At 39.1% G+C, this 18,172-nt stretch overlaps 1 protein-coding gene across 8 annotated transcripts in view; it reads right to left on the bottom strand.

Moving 5' to 3' along the window:
- HORMAD2 (HORMA domain containing 2) overlaps window positions 1-17,805 on the bottom strand; it is a 91,164-nt gene extending 73,359 nt beyond the window's left edge. For 7 of the 8 annotated variants that reach the window (XR_010339349.1, XM_012464983.2, XM_012464985.2 and 4 more), the window contains exons 1-2: window positions 17,680-17,805; window positions 3,940-4,027 (exon numbers count right to left, since the gene is read on the bottom strand). Coding sequence is in view for 6 of the 8 variants with exons in the window: in XM_012464983.2 (XP_012320406.2) it covers window positions 3,940-3,990 (51 nt within the window). In the remaining 2 variants the exon portion in view is untranslated. Of the gene's footprint in view, window positions 1-3,939; window positions 4,028-17,679 lie in introns of those variants that run through there. The other variant, XM_021666176.2, reaches the window with a different exon arrangement.
- Window positions 17,806-18,172: the final 367 nt, after the last annotated feature.

Genomic DNA, 18,172 nt, shown 5'->3' with positions numbered 1-18,172 from the left:
TTCCTCTTTTATGGAACCATAGACAAAAGCCTCTCAATTTTGCCAGATGCCTCCCAATGGGCTGCACGCGGGCACAGAATTAACATTTTCTATCCCAGTTGAGCCAAATACAAATAACGAAACAGACACCGGTCACCTCACTCAGCACCCAGTATTGACCTGGCAAGACTCAAACTTTTTCCCATTGGTTTCTGTTGTCTTTGATCCACTCAAGGTGGGGAGGGACAACCTCCAACCAGGAATTCAGGGATCTGGACAAGATGAAGTAGCAGATGGTCACTCTGAGTAAGGCATGTTGAGCTTCCACTAACAATTTCTTCAAGGTTGATGAAATGTGACCAGACTTAAGGAGGGTTCTCAGAGTTAGACATAAGTGACTTCTGTAAGCAACAGAAGGCCTTCCAAACTAAGATCCCTAACCAATAATTCCAACAGTATTCCTTTCAAACTAACATCCTGTTCTCTGTCTGAGAAATCTCCCTGAAATCTTCCCAATTGAAGAGAAATTTCCTGAACCAAGACTCTACCATTTAGGGAGAGCCAAACAATACCCCCAAAGGAGCTAAACAAAGACTCTAAAGGAGCTGAACCAATAGGGAGAAGGACGGAGGTATTGGCATCACCGACAATACCCACCAGACCAGTTTAAAAATGTCTTTCCAGGAACTATTTCTCTATTGCAATTAAATCCATGCACCATGGGTTGGCAGTGCCCCACTGGTAGAGACAGTGCCAGAGTCATCCCACAGTCCAAGAGGACTAGGCAGCCCCTTGATCTAGCCTTTGGATCCACCACCAGAGAGGGGCTACCAAAACGCAGGCAGGTAGCCACAAGGGCGATCCTGGACAAGCCCCCAAATTTGTAACTACCCAACAGGTTCTACTTACCGGCTGCCTAGACACAGTTAATTTATCAAGACAGAGGAATTGCAATAGAGAAAGAGTAATTCACAAAGAACTGAACGTACAAGAGACAAGAATTTTATTATTACTCAAATCAGTCTCCTCAAATTCTTGAGGCTCTGTCTAGACAACAGGCAGAGAGCACACTGGGTGGTTACAATGTCTTACACATTTTTGTGAACCCACTATCTAGCTCAGTGTTTGGCACATACTTCTCAGTAAATAAATGTTTGCTAAACTAAACAACAAGCATTTACTGATTGCCAGTGTTCGTAACATAATGAGAATGCAAAGAGATCAAAAGATTAACCATGTAGAATATAAATCCCATTAATTAAAAAATATGTGTGGTAGTGTATGTGTACATAGAAAAAGAAGGAATAAAGGAGTCTTAGATCTACTAAGTTTAGTAAATATGATTCAATGTTAAAAGGAAAAAGCAAATTTGAGTAATGCTTATAGAATGATTTTATTTTGTAAAGTGAATAAACAAATCACTATATTGCTATATACGATCAACCCACATTATTAGTAGATTCCATATTTGTGAATTTCTCTACTCACTAAAATTTGTAGCCCTCAAATTAGCACTCTTTTGTTTTTGTGATTATGCATGGATGCGAGCAGAGAAACAACAAATTTGAGTTATCTGAAGTACACATTCCCAGCTCATGTCAAACAAGGCCATGCTCTGCCTTCTTGTTTCAGCTCTCATACTACACACATGTCTTTTTCTTGGTCTACTTAGTACCCTAGTTTTTGTATTTTTCTTTTTTGTGTGTGATTTAGCTGTTTAAAATGGCTCCTAAGTATAGTGCTGAAGTGCTGATTAGGGTTCCTATATTCAAAAACATGGTGATAGAGCTTACAGGGAGAATACATGTGATAGATAATTTTTTTTATTTTTTTAGAGACAGGGTCTCAGTCTGACCCAGGCTGGAGTACAATGGCACTATCATAGCTCAGTGCAGCCTGAAACTCCTGGGCTCAATCAATCTTCCTGCCTGAGCCTCCCAAGTAGCCAGGACTATAGGCACACACCACCACATCTGATTACTTTAAAAAATTATTTTGTAGTGACGGGGTGTCACTATGTTGCCCAGACTGGTCTCAAACTCCTGGTTTCATGGGATCCTCTCATGTTGGCCTCTCAAAGTACTGGAATTAGAGGCATGAACCACATGCCCAGCCTATATGTTAAATAATTATCATTCAAGCATGAGTTATAGTGCTGTTTGCTGTAAGTTTAATGTTAATGAATCAACAATATATATTAAATGTCTCTAAACAAAAACAGACATAAAACAAGTTATATGATTGGCTGACAAAAATACCATGACCAGAAGATCACAGGAACCTAATCCTATATTTCCCTAAGAGCACCAGTTCAGTACTTGCTAATTCACTCCTCATAACAACTTTATAGAACATGACTATCAGGAAAAACTAGAATCAGTTCTGTGTGTGTATAGATGATTGTGTATGTATGTATGAGAAAGGAAAAAGGAGTAGAAATAAGTATGTGAAGTTATTAATACTAATCACTTCAGAGGGTGACTTGAGGATAGAGGGATATGAGGGAGGCAACATGGTGGAGTGTTTAAAAGCACAGACTCTGAAGCCAAACAGTCAGATGCAAATCTTTGTTCTGCTACTAACAAGCTGTATGATCTCCAGAAGGGGTCAGTAAGCTTTTTCAGTAAAAGGCAGATAAATATTTTAGACTCTGCAGTTGATTTCATGCCATTGCAGCATGAAAGACGCCATAGACACTTTATAACTGGATGGGTGTGGCTATAATCCAATAAAACTTTATTTATAAGAATTGTTGGCAAGCTCCTAATCATGCATAAATTACTTAACCTCTCTGCACCTCAATTCCTTCAACTGTAAAATATGGGTAGTAGTTATACCTACTTTTTTTTTTTTTTTCGAGACAGAGTCTTGCTCTGTTGCCCAGGCTGGAATGCAACAACAAGATCTCGGCTGACTGAAACTTCCACCTCCCGGGTTGAAGTGATTCTCCTGCCTCATCCTCCCAAGTAGCTAGGCTTACAGGTATGCACCACCATGCCCAGCTAATTTTTTTTGTATTTTTAGTAGAGACTGGGTTTCTCCATGTTAGTCAGGCTGGTCTCAAACTCCCAACCTCAGGTGACACCCACCTCAGCCTCCCAAAGTGCTGGGATTACAGGCATGAGCCACCACTCCCAGCTGCTTACTTCTTATTTTGAGCCAAGGAATATGCTAGGTTTTCCTCAGGGAATTCTCTCCCCTCTCATTAAAGGTCTTCATCATACAAGGTCTGTCCACCTTCAGTCTTACCTCTTTTATGAGGAATATACAAAGCATTCCAGACCACATGAAATCTCTAAATTCCTATAATTTACATTATCTTACTTTTCACATATATATAAATCATATATCACTTTGTATATTGACTTAACTCCTAACCAGATTATAAACTTCTGGAAGATGAAGATCATACTTTTTGTATTTTGTCAGTGAATAACATAGTATTATGAATTATTATATTACATAATATTGAGTCTCAATGAATAAACAAATGATGCATTAATGAATGTCATGAGACAAATTTTACTATATGCCTGGCCCTGAAATGCTCCCCTAGACTCCTAGCATTGAAGTTTCTCTCAGTGCTCTCCCCTTCTTTTCTTATAGTTACACCATAGTGTGCAACACAAGTTTCCTAACACTTTAGGAAGCGAATGTCTAACAAAGAACCATTCTCTTTAAACATCTTCTTGTTTATGATTTATTTTGCTCTAGAAGATCTAAATATATTGCATAAACATGAAAGAAGCACCCAGTAAGTAACTTTGTAGGAATTTATTTTAATTTTCTGGTCCTCGGTCTATTAGGCAGTTAAAATGTACACATACTCTCCCAGAGTATTATGTGCCAATTAACTGATAAAACTGCTGCTTAAAAACACATACACACAAAGATTAAAATCATAATTCTAAACTAACTCATTATATGGTCATTGATTTTCTCTTAATTCTTAACAAATACCTTAGATGCCTTGCGTATTGTGATGGAGTGAGAAAGCTGAGCTGTAGCCATTGTAGGAATATATCACGATTCTTTCAACAATTCTAACCTATTTAAAAAAAATTAATTAATTAGATACCTTGCCAAATATAATGCTTTTTCCCTTACTCTGTCCAAAAATGATACTGAAAAAGTCTAAAAGCAAACAAAAAATTAAAATCAACAACAGTTAAGTATAAACTGTTTTCCAGATTGTTCAGTTTAGAAAGAAATTTACCAAGCTACATTTTGAAGAAGCAAAGAAAGAATAAATGTTAAGATAATTCTATCAGGCCCTATCTAAACTATAAAATGAATTTCAGTTGGAAAAAGTAGCTATTGTTAATTTTCCAAAGGAGAACCATATAATTAGAATTTGACATACTCATTGGGAAATAAGTTTAATAAACATTTTATCTACAAATTTGGTATAAGGTCTCTGGATTAATTTTCTATCTATTTAATGAAAATTGTAAAATTATTTATTTGTTCACAAATGTATTTGGAGGAGAAAAATACATTGTAAATCACCTAGAGACTCAATACATATTATTCATCCTTGTTATTCTCTCAGAGTAACAATGCTCTGTATATGGCCAGGGCTCAAAAATATTTCTTAAATTAACTTCATGTGTAACTTATTTCCAAATTCAACTCAAAAGTTAATGTTTACACTTCGTACCCATTAAAATAGCTATTCATCCAACTAGCTGAGAGAAATCTCATTTACAATACCTACCAAAAAATTAGCCAGGAATAAATTTAACTAAGAAAGTAAAAGATTGCTACAATGAAACTACAAAATGCTGATGAAAGAAATTGAACAGGGCCAGGCACAGTGGCTCATGCCTGTAATCCTAGCACTTTGGGAGGCCGAGGCAGGGAGTTCAAGACCAGCCTTACCAACATGGAGAAACTCTGTCTCCAGAATTTCTAAAAATACAAAATTAGTGGGAGTGGTGGTGCATGCCTGTAATCCCAGCTACTCGGGAGGCTGAGGCAGGAAAATCACTTAAACCTGGGAACTGGATGTTGTGGTGAGCCAAGATTGTGCCATTGTACTCCAGCCTGGGCAACAGAGTGAAACTCTGTCTCAAGAAAAAAAAAAGAAAAGAAAGAAATTGAACAGAACACAAAAAAATGGAAAGGCATCCCATATTCATTGATTGGAAGAATTAGTATTGTTAAAATGATCACATTAATTATCCAAAATAAACTACAGATTCAAATGCAATCTCTATCAAAATACCAATTACATTCTTCATAGAGATGGAAAAAACAACCCTAAAATTCCTATGGAACCACAAAAGACTCTGAATAGCTAAAGTAATCCTGAGCAAAAAGAACAAAGTTGGAGGCATCACATTACCTGGCTTCAAAATATACTACAAAGCTATAGTAACCAAAACAGCATGCTACTGGTATACAAAGAGATACATAAAACAATGGAACAGAATAGATAACCCAGAAATAAATCTGTATATTTATAGCCAACTGATTTTTGACAAAGGCACCAAGAATATACACTGGGGAAAAAACCACCCTTGTCAATAAATGGTTCTGGAAAAACTGGATATCCACAGCAGAAGAATGAGAGACCCCTGTCTCTCATCGTATACAAAAATAAACTCAAAATAGATTAAAGACTTAAATGTAAGACTCAAAACTATAAAACTTAGGGAAAATGCTTCAGGACATTGGTCTGGGCAAAGATTTTATGGGTAAAACTTCAAAAGCACAGGTAACAAAAGCAAAAATAGACAAATGAGATTATATCAGACTAAAAAGCTTCTACACAGCAAAGTAAATAACCAACAAAGTGAGGAGACAGCCTACAGAATAGGAGAAAACATCTGCGAACTATTCATCCAAGAAAGAATTAACATCCAGAATATACAAGAAGCACAAGCAACTCAAAAGCAAAAAAAAAGCAAAGGATCTAAATAGATATTTCTCAAAAGAAGGCATACAAATGGCCAATAAGTATATGAAAAAATGCTCAACATTATTAATCATTAGAGAAATGTAAATCAAAACCACAATGAGATATCGTCTCACTACAGTTAGAATAGCTATTATTAAAAGAACAAAAAATGGCCAGGCATGGTAGCTCATGCCTATAATCTCAGCACTTTGGGAGGCAGAGGTGGGTGGATCACCTGAGGTCAGGAGTTTGAAACCAGTCTGGTGAAATCCTGTCTCTACTAAAAATACACACACACACACACACACACACACACACACACACACAAATTAGCTGAGTGTGGTGGCACATGCCTGTAGTCCCAGCTACTCAGGAGACTGAGGCAGGAGAATCTCTTGAAGCTGGGAGGCAGAGGTTGCAGTGAGCTGAGATCACGCCACTGCACTCCAGCCTGGGCAACAGAGCAAGACTCCATCTCAAAAAATGAAATAAAATAAAATAAAAGGATAAAAAATAATGAATGCTGGCAAGGATGCAGAGAAAAGAAAATTCTTAAACACTGTTGGTAGGAATGTAAATTAGTACAAGCATTATGGAGAACAGTATGGAAGGTCCTCAAAAATCTTAAAATAGAAATACCATATAATCCAGCAATTCTACTGTTAGGTATTTATCCAAAGGAAAAGAAATCAGTATATGGAAGAGCCATCTATACCTCCATGTTTACTGCAGCACTATTCACAATAGCCAAGATATGGAATCAACCTAAGTGTCCATCAACAGATGAATGCATAAAGAAAATACAGAGCACGAATTGGATAGGGATCCAAGATGGCCGAATAGGAACAGCTCTGGAGTGCAATTCCCAGTGAGAACAACGCAGAGGGTGAGTGATCACCACATTTCCAAACAAGTTTTTACTGCCCACAGACCAGGAGATTCCCAGGCTGAAAAGCGTCACAAGTTTCCAACACGGCTGTTTCAGCCAGTGCAGCGGGTCTCCACACAAAAACTCACACAAATCTGGACAGCCGTTTCAACTGGCACCTGGAATGCCTGGGAGACAGAGCCACCCATTCAACTGAAAAAAAGGGAGCTGAAACAGGGAGCCTGGTGATCTGGCTTGGTGGGTCCCACCCCCACAGACCAGCAATCTGAAACATTCTGGATTAAGAGTCTCACAGCAAGCACAGCTGGACCGTGGACAGTCCAGCTCTGTGGGGGGAAGGGCGTCCGCCATTACCAAGGAAGTCCGCCATTACCAAGGCAGTCCACCATTACCAAGGCAGTCCACCATTACTGAAGCAATCCACCATTACTGTGGCAGTCTGCCATTACCAAGGCAGTTCTAACTATACCTCTATAAACAACACTGCAAGGAGGTTCACACAGCAGCTTGGCAGAGCCCACAGCAGCTCAGCAATGCCTCTGCTGTCAGACTGTGTCTAGGCTACCTCCTAGCTTGGCAGGGCATCTCTGAAAAAAGGTAGCAACATGTCAGGAACTTATAAATAAAGCCCCACCTTCCCAGGACAGAGCACCTGAGAAAAAAGGCAGTTACAAGTTCCACTGCAGCAGACTTAAACGTACCTGCCCAGCAGCTCTGAACGGAACAACGGGGCTCACAGCTCAGCACTTGAGCTCCTATAAGGGTCAGACTGTCTCCTCAAGCAGCTCCCTAACCCCCGTATATCCAAAGAGACACTTCATAAAGGAGAGCTCAGGCTGACATCTGGCAGGTATCCTTCTGGGACAAAGATAACAGAAGAAGAAACTGGCAGCAACCCTTACTGTTCTGCAGCAGCTTCAGGTGATTCCCAGGCAAGCAGGGTCTGGAATGGACCTCCAGCAGTCCTACAGCAGAGGGGCCTGACTGTTAGAAGGAAAACTAAAAAAACAGAAAGAAATAACTCATCATAAACAAAAAGGATGTCCACTCAGAGACCCCATCTGAAAGTTACCAACTACAAAGACCACAGGTAGATAAATCCACAGGAAGAAACGAGTGCAAAAAGGACAAAAACACCCAAAACCAGAACGCCTCTCCTCCTCCAAGAGATCACAACTCCTCACTAGCAAGGGAACAAAGTTGGATAGAGAATGAGTCTGATGAATTGACAGAAACAGGCTTCAGAAGGTGGGTAATAATAAACTTTTCTGAGCTAAAAGACCATGTTCTAACCCAATGCAAAGAAACTAAGAACATTGAAAAAATGTTTAACGAAATACTAATGAGAATAAACAGCTTAGAGAAGAATATAAATGACCTGATGGAGCTGAAAAACGCAACACGAGAACTTCGCAAAGCATACACAAGTTTCAATAGCCGAATCAACCAAGCAGAAGAAAGGATATCAGATTGAAGATCAGCTCAATGAAATAAAACGAGAAGGCAAGATTAGAGAAAAAAGAATGAAAAGAAATGAACAAAGCCTCCAAGAAATATGGGATTATGTGAAAAGACCTAATCTACATTTGATAGGTGTACCTGAATGTGACAGAGAGAATGAATCCAAACTGGAAAACACTCTTCAGGATATTATCCAGGAGAACTTCCCCGACCTAGCAAGGTAGGCCAATATTCAAGTCAAGGAAATACAGAGAACACCACAAAGATATTCCTCAAGAAGAGCAACCCCAAGGCACAAAATTGTCAGATTCACCAGTGTTGAAGTGAAGGAAAAAATGCTAAGAGCAGCCAGAGAGAAAGGTCAGGTTACCCACAGAGGGAAGCCCATCAGACTCACAGCAGATCTCTCGGCAGAAACCCTACAAGCTAGAAGAGAGTGGGGACCAATATTCAACATCCTTAAAGAAAAGAACTTTCAACCTAGAATTTCATATCCAACCAAATATAGGCCAGGGGTGGGCAGCTAATGTCTGTAATCCCAGCACTTTGGGAGGTTGAGGCAGGCAGATTGCTTGAGCCCAGGAGTTCAAGACCAGCCTAGGCAGCATGGTAAAATCCTGTCTGTACAAAAAAATACAAAAATTAGCTGGGCGTGGTGGCACACACCTATAGTCCTAACTACTTGGGAGGTTAAGGTGGATCACTTGAGCCTGGGAGTTCGAGACTGCAGTGAGCCATGATTGCACCACTGCACTCCAGCCTGGGCAACAGAGCAAGACCCTGTCTTAAAAAAAAAAAAAAAGAAAAAGAAAAAGGAAAAGAAAAAAAGTACAGTATATATACACAATGGAATACTATTTGGCCATATTCAGCCATTTAAAAAAAGAATGAAAATCTGTCATTCACAGCAACAGAGATTAGCCTAGAGGACATAATGTTAAGTGAAGTAAGTCAGATACAGAAAAATAAATACCGTTTGTTCTCACTCACCTGGGAGCTAAAACAGATGAGCTCTTAGAAGTAGTTATTAGAAGCTAGGAAAGGTAGCAGGGAGGGGGTTGGATAGGAAGAAGTTAGTTAATGGATACAAAATTACAGCTAGATAGGAGAATAAATTCTATTGTTCTATAGCACTCTAGAATGTCCACAGTTAAGAAGATTTATTGTATATTTTCAAATAGCTAGAAGAGAGGATTTTTGAATGTTCTCAGCACAAAGAATGATAAATGTTTGAAGTGATCAATATGCTAATTACTTTGACTTGATCATTATATATTGTATACATGTATCAAATCATCACTCTGTACTCCATAAATATGTACAATTACTATGTGTCAATTAAAAAATTTATAAATGGCTATTCAAAAATGGAAAAGGTAAATTGGTAAAGTTGTGGAGAAATTAAAAGCCTTATGCATTGCTGGTGGGAACAAAAATGGTGTAGCCATTGTGGCAAACAGCATGGCATTCCTCAAAAAGTTAAACAGTATATATGCACAATGGAATACTATTCAGCCATATTCAGTCATTTACAAAAAGAATGAAAATCTGTCATTCACAGCAACAGAGATTAGCTGGGCGTGGTGGCATGCACCTAGAGTCCCAGCTACTTGGGAGGCTAAGGTGGACCCAGCATTTCCATCTCTAGGTATATATTCAAAAGAATTGAAAGCAGGGACTCAAACAGATACTCGTACACCAATGCTCATAGCCACGTAATTCACATTAGCCAAAAGGTGGAAACAATTCAAATGTCTATTAACGAATGGATAAACAAAATGTGGTATGTAAGATGGAATACTATTCAATTTTTTCTTTTTTTTTGAGATGGGGTCTCCCTCTGTCACCCAGGCTGGAGTGCAATGGCATGATCTCAGCTCACTGCAACCTCCGGCTCCCACGTTCAAGTGATTCTCCCACCTCAGCCTCCCGAGTAGCTGGGACTACAAGCACTTGCCACCACACGTGGCTAATTTCTGTATTTTTGTGGAGATGGGGTTTTGCCATGTTGCCCAAGCTGGTTTTGAACTTCTGGGCTCAGGCAATCCACCTGCCTCATCCTCCCAATTTGCTAAGATTACAGGAGTGAGCCACCACACCCAACCCCTATTCAATCTTAAAAAGGAATGAAGTTCTGATACATGCTACAATGTGAATAAATCTTGAAAACATTATGCTAAGTGAAATGCCAGATATAAAAAGGACAAATATTATATGATCCCACTTATATGAGGTACATAGAGTAGGCAAATTCAAACAGACAGAAAGTAGAATAGAGGTTACCAGGTGCTAGTGGCGTTGAAGGAATAGAGTTTAATAGGTGTAGAGTTTCTGTTCAGGATGATGAAAAGTTTTAGAAATGGATAGTGATAATGGTTGCACAACATTGTAAATGTGCTTAGTGTCACTGAGTTGTACACATAGAAAAGCTGAGGTGTTGAGTTTTATATTGTAGTTTACCACAATAAAAAAAGTTAATATTTAAAATACAACTAGTTTTTACCCTATTGCTTTGTTACTATAACAAAAAGAAGCAGCCAAGCACGGTGGCTCACACCTGTAATCCCAGCACTTTGGGAGGCTGAGGCGGGTGGATCACGAGGTCAAGAGATTGAGACCATCCTGGCAAACATGATGAAATCCCATCTTTACTAAAAATACAAAAATTAGCTGGGTGTGGTGAGGTGTGCCTATAGTCCCAGCTACTCAAGAGGTTGAGGCAGGAGAATCGCTTGAACCCGGAAGGCAAAGGTTGCAGTGAGCCAAGATCATGCCACAGCACTCCAGCCTGGGTAACAGAGTGAGACTCCATCTCGAAAAAAAAGCAAATTATCCCTTTTCTTTACAAAGGCTTAATTTAATTGCAATTGGGGCAATTGGGGCTTCTTTTCAAGGTTTTATGAAGTTCTGACTAAAATACTCGTAAAATAACCTCTTGATAGCCTGTGACCAGTTTTTTTTGTATCAATTAATGCAAGATTCTTGAAGATTTTCCCAATAAAAGAGGGCAGAATTATTTGAGAACATTGCCACAAGGTGGTGATACAGATTATAAACGGGTGGTAATATTTAATTTCTCTCAAATTACTTCTTCAGAGTGGCACTAGGGGACACTCTTTTACAATATTTTACATATGAGACTGAAAACCACCAAATAGTCCTTTAATCCTTAAAGATTCCAAGGTATCTTTTCTTGACTTCAGAGTACAACCTTCATATCTGACTCAACACATCAGTTGTCCCCCTTATATTTCAAAAAAATAAAATGGGAAGCAAGGGAGCTATAAGAGTTTAAGATCTAGTCCCAACCCATTAAACCATGATTACCCACTACTGGGGTAGTTAGTAGTCTTAGAGACAATAAATAAGAGAAATCATGATTTTTAAATAGTTTTCTATATTAGTGGGGTTTTAAAAATTTCTGTATGAGCATAAGACATTCTGATGGCATTTCTAGAGAATCAAGCTCTGAAAATAGCATCAGTCAATTAGAACACAATGCATTACTACATCCATATTTTTGCAATGTATGGATGGCCTAAATTAAATTTATATTACCATTGAAAACTCTGAGGCATTCAGGCCATTTGCTTTTGAAAAAGGATTCAAGCTAGTTAATATTAGCATTTGATAAATTCCTTAGGAATTAACATTTATAAAAGTAAAATTAAATTTTATACACAAACACACATATATACAGAGAAAAATATCCAGCAGTATAATCTAGTAGAAAAAGGCTTTAGAGTTAAGAGACCTAAGTTCAAACTCTGACTCAGCTACCTAGCAGCTGGCATGGCCAGGCACAGTGGGAGATGACTGGATCATGCGGGCAGTTTCTCATGAATGGTTTAGCACTATAGCCTCAGTGCAGTTCTTGCAATAGTGGTGAGTGAGTTATTGCAAGATCTGGTTGTTTAAAGGTGTGTAGAATCTTTTTTTTTTTTTTTCCACTTCTCTCTCTCTCTCTCTCAACTGCTCTGGCCATGTAAGATGTGCCTGCTTCTCCTTTGTCTTCTGCCATAATTGTTAAGTTTTCTGAGGTCTCCCCAGAAGTCAGGCAGATGCTGCCATGCTTTCTGTATAGCCTGTGGAATCATGAGTCAATTAAATCTCGTTTCTTTATAAATTACCCAGTCTCAGGAATTTCTTTATAGCAATGCAAGAATGGACTAAAACAGAGCTCTTCTTTTTTACTTCTACCACATACTCCTTGGATGAACAAATACACTCCCATTGTTTCAATTATAATTTACATCCTATTGATTCTTACATGTGCATCCCCAGCCCAGCTCTTTCTCAGAAGTTGCTGACTTGTTCCTCTTAACTGATCATAAAATTATTCCACTTTGATGTTCTCAACACGTCCAAATGCAAATTATTTTCCCCCAAAACTTACTTCTGTTCCCTTGCTCAATGAATGACATCATCACATACCTAGTTGCACAAGCACAAAATCTGTGACTCAACCTTAATTCCTTCCTTGTTCCCATGTTCAATCATCTTAATGTTTCTCAAATGTATCCTCACTTTAGCCATGTTGTTGTCATCTCTACTTTAGATCAATCAGTCTCATCTTTTGCCTGGATTGCTGCAACCATTAATCTTCCTGTCTCTGGTATACTTCTTCTCCAGTCTGTTCTGTATATTGCAGCCAGAGTCTTCTTTTAAAATTACAAACTCGACTATGCATTTTCCCAGACTGAAGTATTTCAGTGGCTCCCCACTATTCTCAGGATAAAATCTAAAACTCTTACTATGGCTTCAAGATTTGACTCATGCCTCCCTAGCCTCAGCTCTATTTTCCCTTATACCTTTATGCACCGGCCATTCTTACCTCCCTTAATTACCCCAAAGGACTATATTCCTTCTAGCTCTCAGGATTTTGCAATATTCTCTCTGCCTAAAACATTCTCCTCCATTCCCAATTCCTTCTCATCTCTTAGATATGGTGTGGATATGTCCATTCTCACATTGCTATAAAGAACTACCTAAGACTGGGTAATTTATAAAGAAAAGAGGTTTAATTGACTTACAGTTCTGCAGGCTATACAGGAGGCATGGCTGGTGAGGCCTCAGGAAACTTACAATCATGGCAGAAGGTGAAGGGGAAGATGGCATGTCTTACATGGCCAGAGAAGAAGAAGAGAGAGAAAGGGGAGGTGCTACACACTTTTAAACAACCAGATCTCATGAGCACTCATGATTATAAGAACAGCAAGTGGGAAATCTGCCCCCATGATCCAGTGAACTCCCACCAGGGTCCTCTGCCAACACTGGGGATTACAATTTGACATGAGATTTGGGTGAAGACACAAATCCAAACCATATCATATGGCTTAGTAAAATTTCCTTAAGGAATGATGTCCTAATTCCCACTACCACTACTATGAAGTTTGGGTTGTGTGCCCTTTGCAATATATACTGTACCATAGTTGTCTTTAAGTATCCCCTGACTTACTGTGAGCTAACACGAGAGCAAAATTGTATCTAGCTATTGTGTCTGTCTAGCTCATTCTTTATATTTTAAAGTTTTATTATTTATTTATTGAAAAGGACTCTCACTGTTTCACTCAGGCTGAAGTGCAGTAGTATTATCTCAGATCACTGCAACCTCTGCCTCCTAGGTTCAAGCAATTCTCCTGCCTCAGCCTCCTGAGTAGCTGGGATTACAGGTGTGCGCCACCACATCCAGCTAATTTTTGCATTTTTAGTAGAAATGGGGTTTTGCTATGTTGACCAGATGGTCTGGAACTCCTTACCTCAAGTGATTCACCCACCCTGGCCTCCCAAAGTGCTGGGATTACAGGTGTGAGCCACCACACCCAGCTTTTAACGTTTTTTTAATAGGTACAATTCAGAGGGTTTTAGTATATTCACAAAATTGTGTAACCATCTGTTTAGTATAGCATAAACCATCAATTTAGTATATTCACAAAATAGTGCAAACACTATCTAATTCCAGAACACTTTCAACACCCCTAAAAGAAATCCCATGCCCATTAGCAGTCATTCCTATTCTCTCCTTTCCCCAGCAGCTGGAAACCACTAACCTACCTTTCATCTTTATGAAATTGCCTATTCTGAATATTTCATATAAATGAAACCATACAATATGTGACCTTTTGTGTCTTGTTTAGCTCATTCTTGAACTCTCAGCATCATCACAGTACTGGAATTAAGTAGGTACTCAATAAATATTTGCTGAGGCAGGCCATGGTGGCTCACACCTATAATCCCAGCATTTTGGGAGGCCAAAGCAGGTGGCTCACTTGAGGTCAGGAGTTCAAGACCAGCCTGTCAAACATGGTGAAACCCTGTCTCTACTTAAAAACAAAAAACAAACAAAAAAAACCCTAACTAACTAACTAACTAAATATTTGCTGAGTCAACAGAGAAGAACTACAGGAACAGGGAATAATTCAGGCTAGAAAAATATCACAAAATTTTAAAAGTAGAAGAAACTTTAAATATTATTGCTATGATTTGAATGTGTAACCCAAAGTTCATATTTTGGAAGCTTAATCCTCAATGCAAGTGTTGAGAGCTGGGATATTTAAGAGGCGATTAGGTGCCTTCACAAATGGATTACTGTTGTTATCCTGGGAGCAGTTTCATTATCAAGAAAGTGGGTTTGTTATAAAAGCAAGTTTGGTGCACTCACTTTCCCTCCTTGCTCTCTCTCTAACCAAGTGATGCCTTCCTCCACGTTATAATACAGCAAGGAGGTGTATTATATATCCTTGCTGTATTATACAAGATGGATATCCTTGTTCTTGGACTTCCCAGCCTCCATAATCATAAGCCAATACATGTCTGTTCTTTTATATTACCCAGCCTCAGGTATTGTTAAGCAGCACAAAATGGGCTAAGACAGTCACTTAGTCCAAATATCTAATTTTCTAGATGAGGAACTCAAGATCCCGACTTACTCAGGGTCAGTCAGCCACTTAGTAACAGAACTGAGACTAAAACTCAACAAGTCTGGCTCACAATTTAGAAGTTTTTCCAGACTGTCTCTCCAAAATGAAATCCTCCTTTGCTTTCATTCTATCTAATATGATGCACTACCAGGGCCTCCTTAGTTCTTTGGCTTGCTTGCTTATTTCTAAACATGGTAGGGTCTCTTTCTAGTGTTCCAGCATGAGCTTGCTTCAGGAAGGCAAAAAGATCTAAATTATTTTTTCAAAAAACATGGTGAAACCCCATCTGTACTAAAACTATACAAATTAGCTGGGCATGTAGTGGGCGCCTATAATCCCAGCTACTTGGAAGGCTGAGGCAGAATTGCTTGAACCCAGGTTGCAGTGAGCTGAGATGGCACCATTGCACTCCAGCCTGGGCAACAAGAGCAAAACTCTGTCTCAAAAAAAAAAAAAAAAAAAAAAAAAAATAGCCAGACTCCTTTCAGCCTCTAACTATTCTGTTGCTACTGTTTTCCCTTTGAGCAGGTGTTTTGTGGAGGACTTCTATTCAAGTACAAACCCTGCTTAATTTTGAAAGCTCACAAGTTGACAATCCAGGAGGTATGACTTTAGACAGCATACATTCTCAGAGAATAGGTCTGATTTTTTTTGTGTGTTATCCTTTTGTTCAGGCTCATTATCTTAAAACCTATAAGAGATCTCATAACTATGGATTTTAAGAACTGAAAGCTAACTTTGAAATATCATTCTCTTATATATTTGTTTGCATATTAGATCCACACATATTTGAAACCTCACAGGGCATCAATACCATTCTTTCTTTGGTTTGTTTTTGAGACAAGGTCTTACTCTGTTACCCAGGCAGGAATGCAACAGTGCAATCTTGGCTCACTGCAACCTCGATCTCCTGGACTCAAGCAATCCTCCCACCTCAGCCTCCTAAGTAGCTGGGACTACAGGGAATGTGCCACCACACTCAGATAATTTTGTTTATTTTGGTAGAGACGAGGTCTCACTATGTTGCCCAGGCTGGTTTTGAACTTCTGGGCTCAAGCAATACTCCTTCCTTAGCGTCCCAAAGTGCTGAGATTATTAGTGTGAGCCATTGCAACTGACCCTCACTCATACTTGATATGACTACTTTGTGCCAAGGATTATGATCTTCTTGAAAAAAGGCAGTATTTCTGTGCTTTTTCTGGTAAAGATTCACTCTAGGCTTACCTCTTGACCAATATCTCAATTGTCCTATTTTATTTTTTTTTTGTTTATTCATTTTATTTTCTTTTTCTGAGACAGGATAGAAGGCAGTAGCATGATCTGTTACCTAGGCTGGAGTTCAGTGGCATAATCACAGCTCATTACAACCTCAAACTTCTGGGCTCAAGTGATCCTCTCACCTCAGCCTCCCAAGTAGCTGAGACTATAGGCATGCACTAGCATGCCCTGCTAATTTTATTTTTTATTTTTGTAGAGTTGGGGGATGGGTCTCACTACATTGCCCAGAATGGCCTTAAACTCTTGGCCTCAAGTGATCCTCCCACTTTAGCCTCTCAAAGTTTTGGGATTACACACGTGAGCCACCACACCATGCCTTCAATTGCCCTATTTTAAATGGTGGCACAATTACTTCCTATTTTACCCCTACTATGTGTAAGTCCAAGATTCACATGAAGATTAGACAGCTGCTATTTAATTTACTAAGGCCTAAACCACTTTTTAAAACCATTCCAAGTGAAGCAAAAGCCAAAGTTTTATTACATTTTCCCAAATATTATCATAGTTGATTTATGAAGGCTCTCTATCCATCTTTCTCAATCTCCAAAATAATTTTTTATAAGAAAATCCCCTTTCTATCAAGTGAACACTATCCAATAGCTGGATTCTGAAATGCAACTATATGACTTTCCTTACACATGCATGTTATTAAGGATGGCTTTACTCAAAAGAAGTGTATGTTAACATAAATGGGTTCAACAGATTCATAAAGCTGGAAGGGAACAGAGACATCCTCCAACCCCTTCCATTTAAAAAAGATCCAATTCTGTGGAGGAAGGATCTTTTTTTTCAACAAATGATGCTGAAACAAAAGGACATGGGGGCGGAGAGGGGGGAAGAAAAAGAAGAGAGAACGGAAAGAACATTTACCTAAATCTCACACTATATACAAATATTAATGCAAAATGGATCATGGATTTAAACCTAAACATAAAACTACAAAGGAAGGTGAGGCTAAGTGAGGGAACCTGGTTTGCCAAAGTCCACCCAGTTACTTAGACCTTCCAACAGAGCTTCTTTCAATAAATTATTCAGCATTTTAACAAATTCCATTTGGCCCTGGTAATTCCCCTATCTGTGCTCATTCAGAGTAAATGGTTTCCACTATATTAATTGAGTATTTGTTCATGCTCTTTTGACTTTTTAATATCTTTTTCATGCTATTTCAATTCATTCATTCAACATCTACGAGGCAACTACGATGTGCCAGGCAATGTGCAGGATTACAAGATGTAAAATACTGTTCCTACCTCAACAGATTGATGATCCAATGGAGGAGAAATCAGATTATGATCCTGATGAGATTAAAAACCCCTTTAGGGGCCAGAACCACCCATCATTTCTACCAGCTGAGTACACGATGTACTGCACAGCCCGTCCAGTGCTCTGTGCACTGGGAAATATTTTGGTGATTGGCTAATCTTGAGGTTCAAGACACTCTCACCCTCTGAACTGTTTAGAGAACTGAAGTCCACAGGGATTAATTGGCAAATCCTCACTAAATCGAAAGGGGAGCTGAGGTCAAGGTGGGTGGGGTGGCTCGTCCCCACCTCTCTCACCTCTTGGCCTGTACCAAGTATTGATCCTGGCATAGCTGGGGAGAATCAGACCCAGGTAAGATAAACCCCAAAAGCTCCACCATGCAAGGCCCCCTCCAGTGCAGGGCATAGACTTCATCTGCCCCATCAGCCTCATGATGGCTGCTGCTTCCTCAGCAAGTTTGATGATTTCATGTCCAGAAAA

Source organism: Aotus nancymaae, unplaced genomic scaffold (assembly GCF_030222135.1).
Source record: "Aotus nancymaae isolate 86718 unplaced genomic scaffold, 86718_ANA_hifiasm-v0.15.2.pri h1tg000076l, whole genome shotgun sequence".
NCBI lineage: Eukaryota > Metazoa > Chordata > Mammalia > Primates > Aotidae > Aotus > Aotus nancymaae.
The sequence above is the reverse complement of the archived record's forward strand: the minus strand, read 5'-3'. Positions and strand labels throughout refer to the sequence as shown.